The sequence below is a fragment of the Cucumis melo genome, chromosome 4 (genome assembly GCF_025177605.1).
Source record: "Cucumis melo cultivar AY chromosome 4, USDA_Cmelo_AY_1.0, whole genome shotgun sequence".
NCBI lineage: Eukaryota > Viridiplantae > Streptophyta > Magnoliopsida > Cucurbitales > Cucurbitaceae > Cucumis > Cucumis melo.
In genome coordinates this window covers 34335986-34352929 of record NC_066860.1, presented here as the reverse complement: position 1 = coordinate 34352929, position 16944 = coordinate 34335986, and the positions used below count along the sequence as shown (strand labels likewise).

At 31.1% G+C, this 16944-nt stretch overlaps 2 protein-coding genes across 2 annotated transcripts; one reads left to right on the top strand and one right to left on the bottom strand.

Annotated features, from left to right (window-relative positions):
• Window positions 1-2395: 2395 nt before the first annotated feature.
• Window positions 2396-3832, top strand: LOC103486309 (uncharacterized). Its single transcript, XM_017044193.2, has one exon. The coding sequence runs from the start codon at window positions 2396-2398 to the stop codon at window positions 3638-3640; it is 1245 nt and encodes a 414-aa protein (XP_016899682.1). The 3' UTR covers window positions 3641-3832.
• Window positions 3833-8517: 4685 nt separating this feature from the next.
• Window positions 8518-12782, bottom strand: LOC103486311 (auxin transporter-like protein 2). Its single transcript, XM_008444229.3, has 8 exons — window positions 12022-12782; window positions 11697-11900; window positions 11304-11602; window positions 11010-11193; window positions 10825-10922; window positions 10531-10738; window positions 10148-10405; window positions 8518-9076 (listed from the first exon to the last, which is right to left on the bottom strand). The coding sequence occupies exons 2-8, from the start codon at window positions 11862-11864 to the stop codon at window positions 8855-8857; spliced, it is 1437 nt and encodes a 478-aa protein (XP_008442451.1). The 5' UTR covers window positions 11865-11900; window positions 12022-12782; the 3' UTR covers window positions 8518-8854.
• Between the last annotated feature and the right edge of the window lie 4162 nt (window positions 12783-16944).

The window sequence follows — 16944 nt, the reverse complement described above, 5'->3', positions numbered from 1 at the left end:
CTTTAAAAATGTCTAGTCATTCAATATCAATTTTAGAGTAGGAAAGATGTTAAATGTCAAATTAAACATTCAATTCAATTTGAAAGATTTTAGGTATATTTCGTAGTGAATTGATTTAGCTCTTTGAAATCATAGGAGGGGTGGGTTAAAAGAGAAAAAACTTTGACAGAATATATGTAATTAAGGTTGAATTGGTTGTATTTATTTAATCCTTTCCTAAATAATTAAATAAAAGAGTTATTTTCAAATGTATAAAATATTTACAAAATACAAAATATCAACGATCGTCTATGATTATATTAAACTATTATTATTTATATTCACTTGTATCATGATAGACATAATTAATAATCTATTTTGATCTATTATAATCTATCATATATAAATAATAATAATTTGATATATTTATAAATGTATTCAAAATATTTATTATTTTAAATAATTTTCCTAAATAAAAACCGGTTTGGTCTTATCCCATCAACGTAAGATACATACATAAACATACGTTATACATAGTTGAGAAAGCTTCTCCTCGATATAGCTAAAAACATGAAATTGGGTATTTTTAACGTTATTGAAATAAACAAAATTGGGTTAAAGTACTATTTTCGCCACTGTATTTTAGATTTTGTCCTATTTTGTTTATATACATTCAATTTTAGTTAAAACTATATTTTAATAGAAAATAGTATAGTTCTTTGTATGAAAATAATTGTTATTGCTATTTAACGAATTAGTTAAAAAAAACAACTTTAAATGACAAAATTTAAAATTTATTAAAATTGCCGTAACTAACGTTAAGATTTATTAAAATATAGTATATAAGGACTAAAATTCAACCATTAAAATTACAAGGCTAGAATGGTAAGTTGCTGACATTAAATTAAAACCTTGGTGAAAAGCTAAGTATATATCTCAAATAAATTTAAACCCCACCCACAGTATTATTATTATTAAAGTAATCTGATTCCATAATATAAACCAACTTATTTCGAAACTATAAATCTTAATATTAATGTACATCTATAGCTTTTAATTTAAGTTCTGTGTTTTTTTATAAAAAATTGCAATTAAAATAATAGGCGCCCAACCTCATGCTCAATTAAAGAATAAAATAAAAATATTTTTAAAAATTCATTTTTATACTATAAAATCTTATCCACTATTATATCATTTCTTAAAGGCATCATTCATTTATTGTGGAGTCCTTGCTACACTCAATCAAAAGTTGTCACGTGATAATCCATTAGAAAAATGGAACATAAAACTTAGATGCATCCTAGACTACATTTAAATATTATTTTTTTTTCTAAATCAAATTAATACTAGAACGTTGATATATAAAGTTGCATATAATTGAATTAAGTATTATTCTTTCTATTTCAATTAGAAAGTTTTCTTCTTACCTTATTGCTTGAACAAATTGATTTTTTGTAAATGACACGACATACCTTATTATGATTCCCTCAGATATACGGCCACCAAACAGGTCAGCATGTAACCACAATGATAAGCAACGGCTGCAGAAAAACAAATAAGGAAGGGAACTTCTTCGAGGATTCTAATACAAATAACCAAGTAAACGAACCTGCAAGTTGTATGTTTAACATTTAATACGCAATTGGCTTTTAGTTGCACAAAACTTGGAAAATTTTGACAATAACAGGAGCTGATATATATCTACCATCACTTTCTAAGGCTCTAGTTAGGAATATATTCAGATAAGTAGAATGATTAGTAGTAAGAGGCCTTCTGGTAATTTGACATTAAGTTAACAAATTAGTATTAAAAGAATGCCCCTTACTCTTTATAACCCGAAAACCTAACCAATTTAATGTCTAATTACTAGAATGCACCTTACTACTAATCATACTAATTATCCTAATATATTCCTAATTAGAGCCATAAACACTTCTCCTCGTTTAGTTCCTGATGCCATTAATCTTAACTTAAACTTTCCATCTCCCTTTTTCACCTTTAAAAGATGCAATTACCGAAACTTTTTAGCAGCTGGTCAACCAGGTTCATCCCTAAACTATAGTAGCTGCTTTATTTCATGATGTGAATGCTTCCCCGGAGAGAAAAATGTTGACTTGAATGCTTTCATTCTCGACCGTTGGATCTTTACTAACTAAAATACCATCTTTCTGTTAAAAATTCGTCATTCTTCTTAAGAATTTAGATTTGACTATTTCAATTCATTTCCTTCCGTGGACTTTACGAAAATCTGACCAACCCCATCAAGCAGACCAAGCAAGCAGCCTGAATAAATTAATTGTCTTCCATTGGTGTAATCGCCAACTAAGTTTGCCTAAGTATGAGTTTATTCAAATAGCTTCATTTTTCATACCTCGGTGAAGACTTCACTTTTTTGTGGGAGGACCTCCTGGGAGATATGTCTGAAAGGTGTGCTATATCACCCATACTGCCAACCATCTTGCTTGCTGCCATCATCTTCCTTATATGTGGAGATGGCATAATCTACAAAGTTTCGATTCGAACAGTATCTCTAGATGAGAAAAGAAATTCAAACTCAACAATTACGTGCATAACACAGTTGCAGATTAAGCAAACGTTAGTTGGAGAGCCAAGGCAGTCCTCACCAGAAAACAGAGACGAAGATGATAGTGAAACTTTTGATTCCTTAGTAGTTCCATCCAATCTTTCAGCAAAAGATGCGAGAGTTGATTGGTTTAGGAACCACCTTCCCAACTTTCGAATTTTGCAGTCAAACAACTTGACGCAGCAGTTTCATAATCGACTTCTGGAGTTCCTCAGCCATGAGTGTGAGGTACAATTCTTCATGACATGGGTATCTCCAGCAAGGTCTTTCAGAGAAAGAGAATTAATGGCAGCAGAAAGTGTTTTTAAGTCTCACCCCCGTGGATGCTTAACTATTATATCAAGAACGCTGGACTCAGAAAGAGGCTGCAAGATTCTTAAACCTCTACTTGATCATGGGTTTAAAATTCAGGCAATCGCACCGGACTTGCCTTTGCTATTCAGAAACACCCCGGTTGAGGCTTGGTTTGATGAGATGAAGAGTGGAAAAAAAGACCCAGGTCAGATTCCATTAGCTCAGAATCTATCTAACCTGATGAGACTTGCAGTTTTATACAAATATGGAGGTGTTTACATAGATACAGACTTTATAGTTTTGAAGTCTTTCATGGGGTTGAAGAACTCAATTGGCGCACAAAGTATTGATCCGGTAACTAAGAACTGGACAATACTGAATAACGCTGTTCTTGTTTTTGATAAGAAGCATCCACTTCTAGAGAAATTTATGGAAAACTTTGCATCAAATTTTGATGGTAGCAGATGGGGATATAATGGACCTTTTCTGGTCACCAGAGTAATAGCAAAGGTAACAGGAGCCAGAGCAAGCCCCGGTTTCAACGTCACTGTACTGCCACCAGCAGCGTTCTACCCAGTAGACTGGATTAAGATTGGTGAACTTTTCAAGAAGCCAGAAAACCGGGCTGTTGAAAGTTGGGCAAAAGCAAGACTAGCTCAGCTAGATAATGAGACCTATGGAATACACCTATGGAACAAGCAGAGTAAGAGTTATGTGATTCAAAAGGGAAGCGTCATAGAACGATTATTCTCTGATCATTGCATCATTTGCAGCTATACTTAGAATTAGGGAAAGCTCAACGAGAGAAAAAAAATGTAAAGATGTATGAATAGTTACGATTTATTTAATACACTAACACAGAACCTTCAGTAAGATCGAAGTGAACCATTTTCCTCACAAGAATCATATGAAATCATGATCTAATCTTCTCTCAGATGTAAAATTCCCTAAATTATAGCTTTCTTAATTTCTGAATTTTTTCTGAGATAGCATTTATTCTAAGGCTAATCTTTGAAGGTATCAAGAATTTTACCCAAAAGAATCACATACGCAGCCCCTAGAGAAGTATTGCTCAAAGACCATTGGCCATGGTAAACGAGACTACCACTCTGGAGGCTCTATACTATAGCTTTTCTTTGCTAGATGTTTAAGAGTTTAAATCAACTCCATTGTATTCATTTACTAATTTTCTACATTATCATGATTATAAATATTATTCTGATAATTTTGAACCCAATCTCCTTACATCATTAAGAAAATAGTAGAAAAAAGGTAAACTGTACTTTAAAGGACAGAAGGCATCATGTTCAGATAATTCTATCAGAAGTCAACGTTAGAGGCAGGTGTTATTGCTATCCGACACAATACTCCATCCCCAAATAAATCTAACGAGTCTCCAACCTCTGTGGACTTCTAAGCCCACTTCACCATCATAAAGTTCCCAATGTCATTTACCAATTAATCAATTGTAGAAGTTCAAGGAAATTCTGTTGAATTGAATCAAATGGTTCAACTATCCGATCATGCAACAGGAACAAGTAAAATCAGATCAAATTAAAGAGTAATAACGTTAGATACAGCTTGACGGAAAAATAAAGACTCGTCAAAATCAATGGCAACAAACTCGAGATCCTCGAATTCTATATTTCTTTGGAGGAGTTATAGGAACAAGTACCTCTGGCCTCAACGGGCCTGCGAACTTATGCATTAAAAAAATAAAGTCCAAGCGCCAAGAGCCACAACCACAGAATAATATTAAGAAAGAAAACCCTGATTAATTTAGGAAAGCAACACCAAACAAATATAAAAAACAAATGGGCGTAAACTTCCATACCGTTGGTTAAATCGCTTTCCCTGACTGCTATGCCATCGCTTCCGCCACAAGAAAATGAGGTAGAAGTAAACAAAACTGAAAAAAAAAACAAAAGAGAATGACAAAATCACAATACTACATTGAGAAAAATAAGAAACCGGAACCGGAAGGAATGGACGAAGGAATGGAAAATTGAAGAAAATGAGAGACCGGATGTTGAAAGAAGATGAATTCCTTTCCTAAGGATTCTGATTACAGAGCTTGCAATAAGAACGATTAAGAAATGGAAAGGAGGGATTGGAAGTGGAACTGTAGAAGTGGACGCCATTAAACGCATGGACGAGGTCGGAGAAACGTGAAGGGAAATTTTGGCGGGGCGATGACTTTAATTTTTAATATTAACTATTTTTCTCTCTTTTTTTAAAGAATTTTGTAAAATATTTGTTTAAATATTTTTTTTTTCTTTTAGAATAAAATATTTTGATTATAATACAATGGAGAGATGTGTACTTTTTTTTTTTTTTTGTTATTTTACTTCAACGGAAAATAAGATTAATTTAGGCATTTATTTCACGATGACGTGGCATATAGAGTAAATTATAGTGCTCAAATGGCCATGCAGATCAATTAACACTAATCAAGTATTAAAATAATTTTCAACAAAATACTAATTGTTAACAATATTAATAATCAAAGTCAATGAGTATTGTGATATTATCTATTTAACTTTTATTTAGTGCAAGTATTATGACATTATCTAATAATTATTTAATATATCTGTTCAGATAAATTATTGTTTAATATGCATATCCACCCTATTTTCTCTAACAAAAAATCTATATGTATATCCACTCAATATCAGTATTTTTTATATCCACTCAATATCAGTATTTTTTTTTTTTTCTATTTATCTTTTGTTCTAATTTACACCATTGAATTTTCAATAGTAATAATTTCATCAAGATGACCCATAAACAATAACAAATTAAATTTTCAAACTTATATAATATATAAGCACAAAACTTGAAACAAAATTATTGTGCTGTTTTTGCTTGTTATATCCTATGACATGCCTTTCTTATTAGCTAATCCAAATAAGAATTATGTAGTATAGTGATCCGGATGGTTTCCAAGTTTCAATTAAAGTCCAAATGTTGTCTGCTGGACTACGAAGTGGCGGTGGAAGTAAGATCAGGCCCATTTCTTTGTTGCAAGTTCGACTTTTGGAATATAAAGGACCATTTATCCGACCAAAAAGGAGTTACTGGGCCCAGTTCAGCCCATGTTTGTTTGGATAGGCTGCTGTAAACCCTAATAATCTTACAATGGATACTCAAAAACATGCTCGATAGCAATTTTATATTTGGTTTTATAGTAAATTTCTCGTCGTCGTGGATTTTCATTTTTTTTTTATCTTGAGGAATTAAGCTTTCGAACATTTCTTCCCTCTATAAATTTTGTTCTTTAGTCATATATTTTTAACCAATATTTAAGAAATAAAATAGCTTGGCCAAAGTTTTGAAAGAAAAAATAAATTGTTTTTTTATTTTAGTATTCAACTATAATTTTGAAAAATATTTCTAATATATAAACCACAAAAGATATAATAAAGTAATCGGTGGAGTGGTATTTGTAGACTTTATTTAATACAAAATTTAAGGATGTTAAAAAAGAAAAAATTGGTTCACAAAACATAGGTTTTAAAATGTTACAACTTTCATTTTGAGATCTTAATTTTGCTTCAATCTAATCTTTAAGTTTTAATTTTTACATTTTTAACATTCATTTTTCATTAAATAATTTTTCATCCAAGTTAAAATCAAAATTAAAATTTCACTATGTAATTATTTTAAATTAATTAACAAATATTAGCAATTGAAGTAATTATTTGATTAAAGACTTGGGCTGAAAGTAAAAAATCTCAAAACGTAAAACTAATTTCGGAAAAAATAAAATTATCTCTAGTATAAAATCCTAATGTTGTTAAATTAAAGAAATAAATGAGAACTAAACTCGAAATTTAACAACTAAACATTTATACGTTAACCATTTATTTTATGTTTTTGGTTTTTTAAAAAATGTTTTTAAAAAAGTACATTTTGTTTTCCAGAAAAATCCCATTGAGTTACATTTTGAAGGGTAGAGAAGAAATAAAAATTTAATATGAAACTTATAGATACATATATATAAAAAAAAAAAATATACACACAGATAAAACAATATTGGAATCTTAAAAATTAGGTATGAGGACAGTTGTAGAAGGAGAACATAAGGGTGGTTTGAAGATCTGAGTCAAGAAATGATAGGGTGGGTCAAAAGGACACACTCACACTCACTCCTAATCCAATTCAATAAATATCAAATCACTTATTATTATTATATATTCATTATTATTACACAAACAAACACAAATTGCTTTTAGTTTTGGTGGTGGCCAATGGCTTTCAAATTCAATACATATATAATATTTTATAATTAATTATTTCCTCTAATAATTATCACTAATCAAATTTTGTTAGATCCCAAAAATATGTTGAATTTTGTATTTAATTATGCAATGCAACGAATTAATTGATCATATGGGTTTGCATGTGCATAGCCACGTGCCAACCATGTGAAACCTTCGTCCTCCAATTTTCCATTATCAAATGGGAATCAAACCTTGCAAATAGACCATCCCATGTTCCATTTTCTTATATGAAAAAAAAAAAAAAAAAAGCAATCTATATTCTTTGATACTATAGCGTAGAAATTTGACAATTCTTCTTTTAGTTTTGCAGCATACTCACACCCACACACAAAACACACACAAAGAAGAAGAAGAAGAACGATGCCATAAACGTTCAATCTTAAGTCGAATATTTAACAAAAATTTGTACAATGTTAGTAGTAGGAAAAGCAACTTACTTTAGTGGTGCTTATAATCTTTTATTTATAGAGGGGTGAATTTCGAAGATTCTTAATCAAAAAGGAATTTAGATAGTAAAAATCAATTCAAGCCGATCATGATAGTTAAGCCTAAAATTGTGGTTCATAGTTAGTGTGCCTTTGTGAAATGAAGAGAGTAGGTTCAATCTCGAACTCAAAGTCTAAGCAAACTCACTATAGGCCAAACTATTATTGTTTTGATTTCAGGTAAACGTACGACCTTTGATTTTCAAGCTTGTGGCTCTTTAATAATGAATCCCGTAAACATATTTCCAGACAATAAAATTTGTTAAATTTCAACACATTTAATAGAATAAATACTCTTTATTATTTAATTAAAATATGAAAGCCAAAAGTAAAGTTAATCTTCAAACATATCCGAAATAAACAGTAGAAGTTTTGGTCAGTCTCTTTCATGTTGAAGGCATCCCACTCAATATTTATTAAAAATTAAAGAAATATTTATTTAATGACGAGGGTTTCCTTTATGAAATTCTCCGCATGCAAACTGATTGCAAGAATTCCCTTTCCTTTATTGCACTTTTAAACCATTACTTTGAAAATTATGGTAATAAATAATTAAATTATTTGTTCTCTAAGTCTTTTTCTTTTCTTTTTTTTAATAAAATAAAATTGAAACAAAGTTTTTAAAACAATTGATTTAATTAATTTCATTTTGTCGTATATGTGTTCGAATTATAAATTTTATAATAATTTAAGAATGGATTAAATCTGTTTCAGATAAAACTAGTTGATTTTAGTTCTCTACTAAGTATTAGGTTTACTTAACGATAAACTATTACTAATTAATTAATACATTACATTAAGAGCAAGAGTAGAGATCTTCTCTAAATTCAAGACTAGTTTGTGTAATTTAACAGAAAAAAATTAGTGGATTATGCTTAGGAAACCATGAGAATTAACAAAAACTACATCTTAAATTTATGGCAATGGTAATAATTTAAGAGTGTTTGAAGAAAATATTAAGTAAGCTACAAGTATAATATATAATATAATAATATACTAATCAGCTAAAATTAAGCCGATGATTTTGACTGGATGAGAATCATTACCGATTCAGCACACTAGGGGGAAAAAGTAGAAGAAAATTCTAACACACTCAAAGAGAGGGGGCCATGAGCAAAAGGCTAGTGATTTTTCCCCCATTGGTATGATACAAAAAGTGGAGGAGATGAACGAGATCAAGACCAAGACCAAGACCGAAACCGAAACAGAACCCAGTGGCTGCCCAGAGTTTAATGATGAGCAGTTGGAGCCATCGCAGGTAACGGGGGACCCTTGCACTGATAGCACTTTGCGAAAAGTCCGAAGGTGTCTACTTGCCTGACAAAGTTCGTCATACTAGCCCATCCTCCAAACCCAAACCCAACCACAAGAACCCACGCCACCACGAACGTGTTCAATACGTACATTCCAACCCAGCTCGGGATGAAGAATGGAGGCTTCTCTGCAGCATTCTGCAAAGGAACAAACGGAAAATGTTCAGTAAACAAGAGGAGGAATCTCTCCGAAGTTGATTAATTTGAGCAATAAATAGTTTTATTTTACTATAAGGTCTTAAACTTGGTTTAACTATGATTAGCATTAAGTGTGGGACAAAGACTTCTACAATCGGCCTAGAGGCAGGGAGATGAGTAAAGAGTAGGGTAGGCCATTGAAGAGGGTACAAAAAATACAAGTCTATTGAATAACTAAATGAAAAGGACTTTTCACCTATTTTAATTGTTTGATAACATTTCTATATCAAAGCCATAAATGCTTTTGTTCATAACTTTATATTCCACACTCTTTCCTCAAATAACCAACTAAGAATGCTCTAAATAAAACACAATTTTTTGTCTTTTTTTTTATTATTATTATTAAAAAAAATTGATGTCCTAATCCTATGTTTAGCAAACACTACGTAGATTAAGGATTTAGTACTACATTTTTGGCTAAACTACACAAAATCCCCTTAAACTAGGTCCTACTTTATTTGCAATTTGACCCTCGGACGATTTAAGATTTTGTTTCTACCCAAAAATTGAAGCCAAATGGCCTCCAACATCGATATGCTTTACAGTAAATATTACAAAATTAGTCCATTAATTGCTTTTAAGTTCCAAAACTTTCAATAGTTCACTAAATTTAAAAGTGCCTAATTCATTTTTGTTTAGTTTAGTTCTTCAGGTATCTTAGTTTTCAATCTTGTGTCCAAGAAGTTGTTGACTAATCCCTCATCTTTTCTAATTAGAGATTTCAAACCAACAAAATAAGACAAATAAAAATAATAATTAAAAAAATTAACTACTAATCTGTTTTAGTTTTCAAAACTTAGCTTGAAGTTCTTTTATGACATTAAAAGAGGAATGTAAATGAATGACATAAACATTTTAAAAAAAAAGAAGAAAGAAAGAAAGAAAAAAACATTGTGGGGGCAAATATGTCAGGTAGGCAGAGTGAGGGGGGCAAAGAGAAACAGTGGGATTTGGGAGGGTAAAACAGCTAAATTAGTTAAATAGAAAAGGAAAAAAAAGAGAGAATTTTACCTGACGAGCAGAGGCCTTTCTGTAAGTCAGCATATGAGCCAAGGCAGGGATAATATATACTGTGAAACTCACCAACAAAGCTCCCACCGCCGAATTTATAGGCCCAAAGAACGGGAAAATGATTGCCAAAAACCAAATTGGAATCACCACCGGTAACCTCGCAACAGCCCTTAAACAAATGCTCTTCGTATCATGCATTCCAATCACTTTCTCCCACACAAAGTACAACGGCGTACAAGCAAACCCAAACGTAATGAACTTCATCCAACACCCCCATAACAAAAACAACCCACGTCAGATTTTCAGTGCCAAAAATTAAATTTTAGTGAACTTTTTGTAAGGGGATTTTTTCACGAACACCTTAGGTGTAATTGAAAGTTTACCTGGTGAATGAGCATGAGGATGACGGCGGCGTCACGGAAGCCGGATTTTGGGAGAAGGGAGAAGGCGTTGGAATGGTTTAGAAGCTCATCTCCGAAAGCCCAGTACACGGCGGTGGCTGACGGAAGAGTTAAGGTGAAAACGTACAATGTAGCCATCAAATAGATGTACTTGAATTTCTGAGGCTTCCACATAGCGTGCATAATTTCACTGAAACATTTTGGGGTTTTAGGATTTAGATTATAACTTTAAAATTATACAATGATTATGTGAATTGAAATCCCGAATAAACTTACACAGTCACAGCATGGCCTCCGAATGTGTAAAGAATGTTAGTGGCGCCGGTGAAGTACAGAACCAACTTCTTAGGGCCAGAGTGTTGGACACCCTCAACCTAAAATTAAAAGAAATAACTAATGATATTTAAGTTCCCACAAACGAGAAGATGACGGGGGTGGCGGAGATTGGCCGGAGTAATTACCTGGCCGTGGACAAGGGCGGCGATGGCCATGTACCAAGCAGTGTAAGTGGTCATCCCAAGCCCCAAAAAGGACCAAATCCGGTAGTTATGGAAAGAAGGGATGAAAACAGTTGTTGCACAACAAGCTCCAAAAATATAAGTCCATGTTCTCTTGTCCAAATGATCGTTGATGTAATAAATATTGCTGATGAAAACACAAAACAAACCCTCAATAATAAAGCAAACCCAGATAAAATCAAGCGTAAAGAAAGGCAAAAAGGCAAAAAAAATGAATGAATGAAAAGAAAGTCTAACCTTGCACAAGCGATGAGTTGAATGACTGATCCAAACAAGAGGAAGGTACAGTTAAATGCAAGTCCAATGGCTTTCCAATAAGGACCCAATAAGCCATCAAGAACTTCAAACCATTGAATCACATGATTTTTGAAGCTCACATTCTCTTTCTCCTTCCTACTTCTGTATTCAATGTACAGTACACTGATTATATAAGCAGTCCAACTTCCCATCATTCCATAGAAAATTTGAAACAAGATCCCAGAGAGCATTCCCAGCTGAGAAAATGAATACGGCAGAGTTAACAGAACCTGAGCAACCTGCCAAAGAAAAATCAACAAAAACAGTGTAAATTTTTGTTTTAAGAAAATTGTAGAGGAATTTTAGAAATGGGTTCTCTTTTTGTCTTTTTACTTGATTAGAAGCGCAACTGAACCAAGCATCCCAAGCAGAGCCACCATGCCAGAGGATGTTTTTTACACTGAAAAGAGACTGAGATTCTTTATCTTCTTCTTTTCCTTCATGCTCTGTTTCGTTCACGTTAGGAACTATGGCCTCCTCTGCTTGTTTCTGAGGCAACATTGTCGTTGGTTTCTTTCACAAACCCAACTAAAATTCCTAGATTAATAAGACAAAAGAAGAAGTAAAAATAAGAAATCACCAAATTAGGAGGAAGAAACAAAAGAAACAGAGTGTTCAGAGTACTTCACTAAAAAGGGAAAAGAATGAAACTAATTACCTTAGTTCGAAATGTCTCTTTCGTTGAAAGATTGAAGAAAACCCAGATCGAGTTCACAAACAAAAATAAAACAGAGAGTAGTTTTCAAATTCAATGGTTTTGTTTGGTTCCAATATCGAAATATTTTTAGTTTGGGTCTCTGCTTCTCTCTATCTTTGAATAAAAACAAAACCAAAACTAAAGAAAGGAAGAGGAATATAAATGGCAGAGCCAAAGGACGTGGTGCTTTCTTCTTCAAAAGAGCCTTAAATGCACTGAGAAGAAAAAGGCAAAATTTCAAGTAGCTGGATTCATGAAAGCCCCAACTTTAATGCGCCACCAAATTCCTCAGAGATGGCAATAAAAAGAAAAGGAAAACAGAGACACCGCCGAATTCAAAGACGGCGAGAAACCTCGAAAGCAGCACTAACGAACCGAATAGAAAATTTTGATCAGAGAGTTGAATTCATGAGTTATAAAGGAGAAAAAAGAAAGAAAGAAAGAAAGAAAAGACCCACTTTTTTTCCCCCCTTTCTTTGTATCTGAGCTTGAAATACACAAAAATACTTGTTGCTGTGTATATATATATAAACAGAATGGGAAGAAAAAAAAGAGTTGAAAAAAAAGAGTTTTAGAGAGAAAGCGATAGAAGTGAGAGAAATAGAAAGGAAAGTGAGAGAGACGAAACACCCAATTCGCTTGTAAACCACTTGATGATTCGATTCTTTCTTTTGATTAGGTGAAAGTGAATTTGGTAAACAAAAGTGATCTAGACGTTGTTCTGATCGATAAGGTCTCAACCTAACAAAGGACCTCTCCTTTTTATAGCCCAAAATTTTTTAAGTTGCTTCGAATTATAACCTTCTTCCCTATAGTTTTTAATATATCAATTTACGTAAAAAAATGAATATACAAAATAAAATATTTATGTTATACATATATACAGAAAAGAAACATGTTTATTAATATTGTTAATCATCATACACCCTGCCATTGTTTCAACCCTTAAGGAAAAAGGAATATTTAAAAATTTGTCTTTTCTAGGAAAAGAAATGCTTCCCATATGGTAATTTTCATTAACCTTAAATATACCAACTAAGCATTTGAAGCAATATCATTAATTCTTATAAATACATGTATATAATAAGTGGATATGTTCACAAATTTCATCGTAAAAATACTTATATTTAATTACACGTTAGATACAATATTTAATATTTATTAAAATAATAGAGACATTAACCGAATTTTTAATAACATTAACTTTATAAATGTATATATATAATTAACGAACATGAGTGACATTTTTATACCATAGCCCTGGGATGTCAATTTGAATATATCTAACCGTTTATTATATTTGTTGTATGTTTAAATTTAGGAACACGCAAAAATATTTTAAAAGAATGGTGTGAATTTACAAATTTCCCATTTGAAGTTGTAATTGATTTGAGTGCTTTTGTTGTTAGGGCCGTCACCTTCCATATTAATGAAACGTACAATACTTGAGAACAAAACTTTCGTTTTATTATTATGCTTTTGGTTTATCCAGCTGCCTTATGCGAAGTTCATTGAATTATTTTGAGTAAAATCTATGATTCCTATAATATATTTTTGTTCTATTTAAATGGGGGAATCAAATTTTAGTTTTGAAATTTGTCATACTCAAACTCTAACTTAAATTAGTAATGGAGTTGATTTAAGTTAATCTAAAATTTGTGGTAAGGTATGTTTCGTTTTGATTGGACAATTTTGAATTGACTAATTGTTTACATGTGATAATTTAAATATTTTATTTCATTATTAAGTTTAACACTTTGTTTGTATTCTACTTTGGCTTATTATATTTTGAAATTATTTAGCATGTACGTCTATAAAATTTGGTATTCCATAACACATTTAACTTTCAATATTTCACATTGATTGTGTATCAAAATAGATCTATATAGTGGTTTTTTAAATGAATTGTGATAATTTTGTGGTTTAAATCAATTTATTGATACTTTATTGTTTTTTTTCCCTATATGATAAAAATGGATGCAAGGAAAATTAAGTGTTGTGGGTTTCCTGTGGTTCATCTAATAATGGATGTTTTGAGGGTAATTTTATTTTTTAAAACAATTCACAGCTACTTTTTTTTGGTACGAGAATAAAAGGTTTCTTCAAACATAAAAATAATGACAAACTATTTACAATGTATAGGAGAAAACTACAAAAAAAAAAAAAAAACATCACACTTTGATTTTTCTACTAAGGATAAATATTTTGTTAAATGTTTTACTTTTGACAATTTATCTAAAATAAAATATATTTTTTATAGGAAACTTATCAAAAAGAAAAAAAATGGACAAAATCAAGTATAATTTTATTAATGATTTGTTATAATAAACACAAACATCTAAGAGCGTGATAATAACATTAAATACTTTTTATGAAAGATAAAATGGACGAACTATTTTGATCTTATAACAAAATAAAGTCTAATTAGTTTTTTCATTAAATAGTTTGCATTTTTGTATTCTTATAAAAAAAAAAAAAAAAACCCATTTTTTTCAACGTATACATACTTAATTTAATTGTTGTGTTTAGTATAATTGCATTATTAGATTCAATTTTAGTTGGAATATTTTCCGGAAACTCCTGCCGACCCCACGTCTCCACTCAACACAATAAACAAATGAACGACACTCTCAACCCTTGGGCGTGAACCACAACTTCCTTATTAATTCGAAAGGGCAATGAACGGGAGAGGCCCATGTCTGAAATCATACCCACAACGACCAAAACCCGGGTCGAGCCAACTCCAACCAAGCCGATATAACCCCCACGCTTCTAAAGCTATTCACGCGCGTAATCAACTCTTCTCCCATTTACCGCCCGGCTCCATTATACGGCTGGGCCCAGCTTTCTCGACTCCACTCAATAATTTTGTAAATTTTAAGAAACAAAATGAAAAAGAAATTCATATTTTGTAATTATTATTATCATTTTTTAATATTTTCTAACCATGGGAAAATGGGGAAAAAATCTAATCACTATCACGTTGGTTTAGTTCACCCACTACTCAATTTTTTTCAACTCGTTTGAGACTTTAGAGTGAGTTTTGACATTTGCTAATTATATAACTTTTTTATTTATTAAACATGATTGAAAGTTCTAAGAAAAAAAGTAAAAACCAATCATAAAGAAGATGTAAGCAAACCGACCTAATTTTCTAAAATTAACTTCTTGATGGGTAAGGGATTATTTGACTGATATAATTTAAAATTTTTAACTTGCAGTGATTCGATATATAAACTTACAATTGCAATTATGTAACAATTTAATTGAGCGTTAAAAGAGATTTTGTACGTGTAATGAACTATTAAAGATAAAAATACTAATTTTTACGTGAAAAGACAGAAAGTTTGACACTTGATTTTTTATATTTTGAAGAACAAAATGAAAACTAAGGTTTTTATAGTACATGTTTGAAAATATGGCGAGTTCATTCATCGTAAAAGTATATAAATAACATTTGAACTATATTTTGGTTGATAAGTATAAAAACGAGATTGTTGCATATTAATGCAGCCAATCAAGAAGTATCATTTGACTTTTTATTTAAAAAGCTAATATTGAACTTTTAAAAAATCGAGTTTTGTTTTTGGAATAATTTGGTTAAAGATTTAATAACCGTAGTTGATAAAAAAATACATATTATTTTGCGCAATTATAAGAAAATGTCTAATTTTTAAATACAAAATGATTATCAAACAAGACATAAATTATTTAAAAAAATAAAAAATAGATCAAAACTCAACGACCGCACAAAGTGAAGTGTATTATTTAAAATAGCGTTTTTTATGAATGTTCAAGGACCAAAATGAATTTTTAATCAAAAGAATACAATTTTAACTAACTGTAGTTAGTCGTAGGTTTAATATACCATTATATATATATGTTGTTTTGTTTAATACATTATCTTAACCGGTTAATGTATATTATGAAGTCATTCTACGGTAAAAAGCAGTTAATTGGGTGAAGTAAAGATGAAGAGTAATGGAAGTAATTTATAGTGAGGATAGTGAAAATAAAGTGATGAGAATTGGATGGAAAAGATATTTGAGAAATAATATAAAGTGGTAGATGATGTAATTTGACTTCACAATTGGGGGTGTAATAGCTTCATATATCATATGATAGGTGGAATAAAAAGAGTGGGAGAGGGAATAATCTCACATGATTACCCTATAGCATAAAGTGCCATATCACCAAATAAAAAACTTTTTTAAATTAAAATATATATTTTATTTCTCTATCTTATTATTGTTTTGAATTTTACAAAATGTGTTCAAGTGTTACATTTTTTGCTCAAAAGCTAAAGTTTCCTTTCTTTTTTTTTTCTCTCTTCCTTTTCATTTTTCTATTTGTATTTTGCATAAAAGTTGAAGGATTTAATTTTAAATGATTAAAATTACAATAACACTATTGGAAAATGAACTAAAAGAAAAAATTGAATAAGAATTTAGGAAAATAAAAAATAAATCCATCGTCTTAAAATGTTAATTTTTTTTTGTTTTTTAATATTAAACATGTGTTAATAGTGGGAGAGCAATGATTAGTGGAGGATTTTGAGGTCCCTAAGCCCTTTGTTAGGAGGATCAAAGTTGGGAGTATGTCCCATCATTGAGTCTCACGTGGGCCCCAAACCCCCAAATTAAATTTAGAAGGGAAACGACATGTCGTATAGGAAAATGAACCTCTTTCTACTTTTTTTTTTTTTTTTTTTTTGGGTATTGAAATGAAATGAAATAAAAATAAAATTTGATAGAGATGATGCTCTTAATGCTTATTAACAAAAAAAGAAAATCGGGTGGTGGGACCCGCCCACCAAACCCAAAGGACGGAAGATGCCTTTTCTATGAGATTAGGGCCAGTGTACTTCGTAATTAGTTGGGTTTG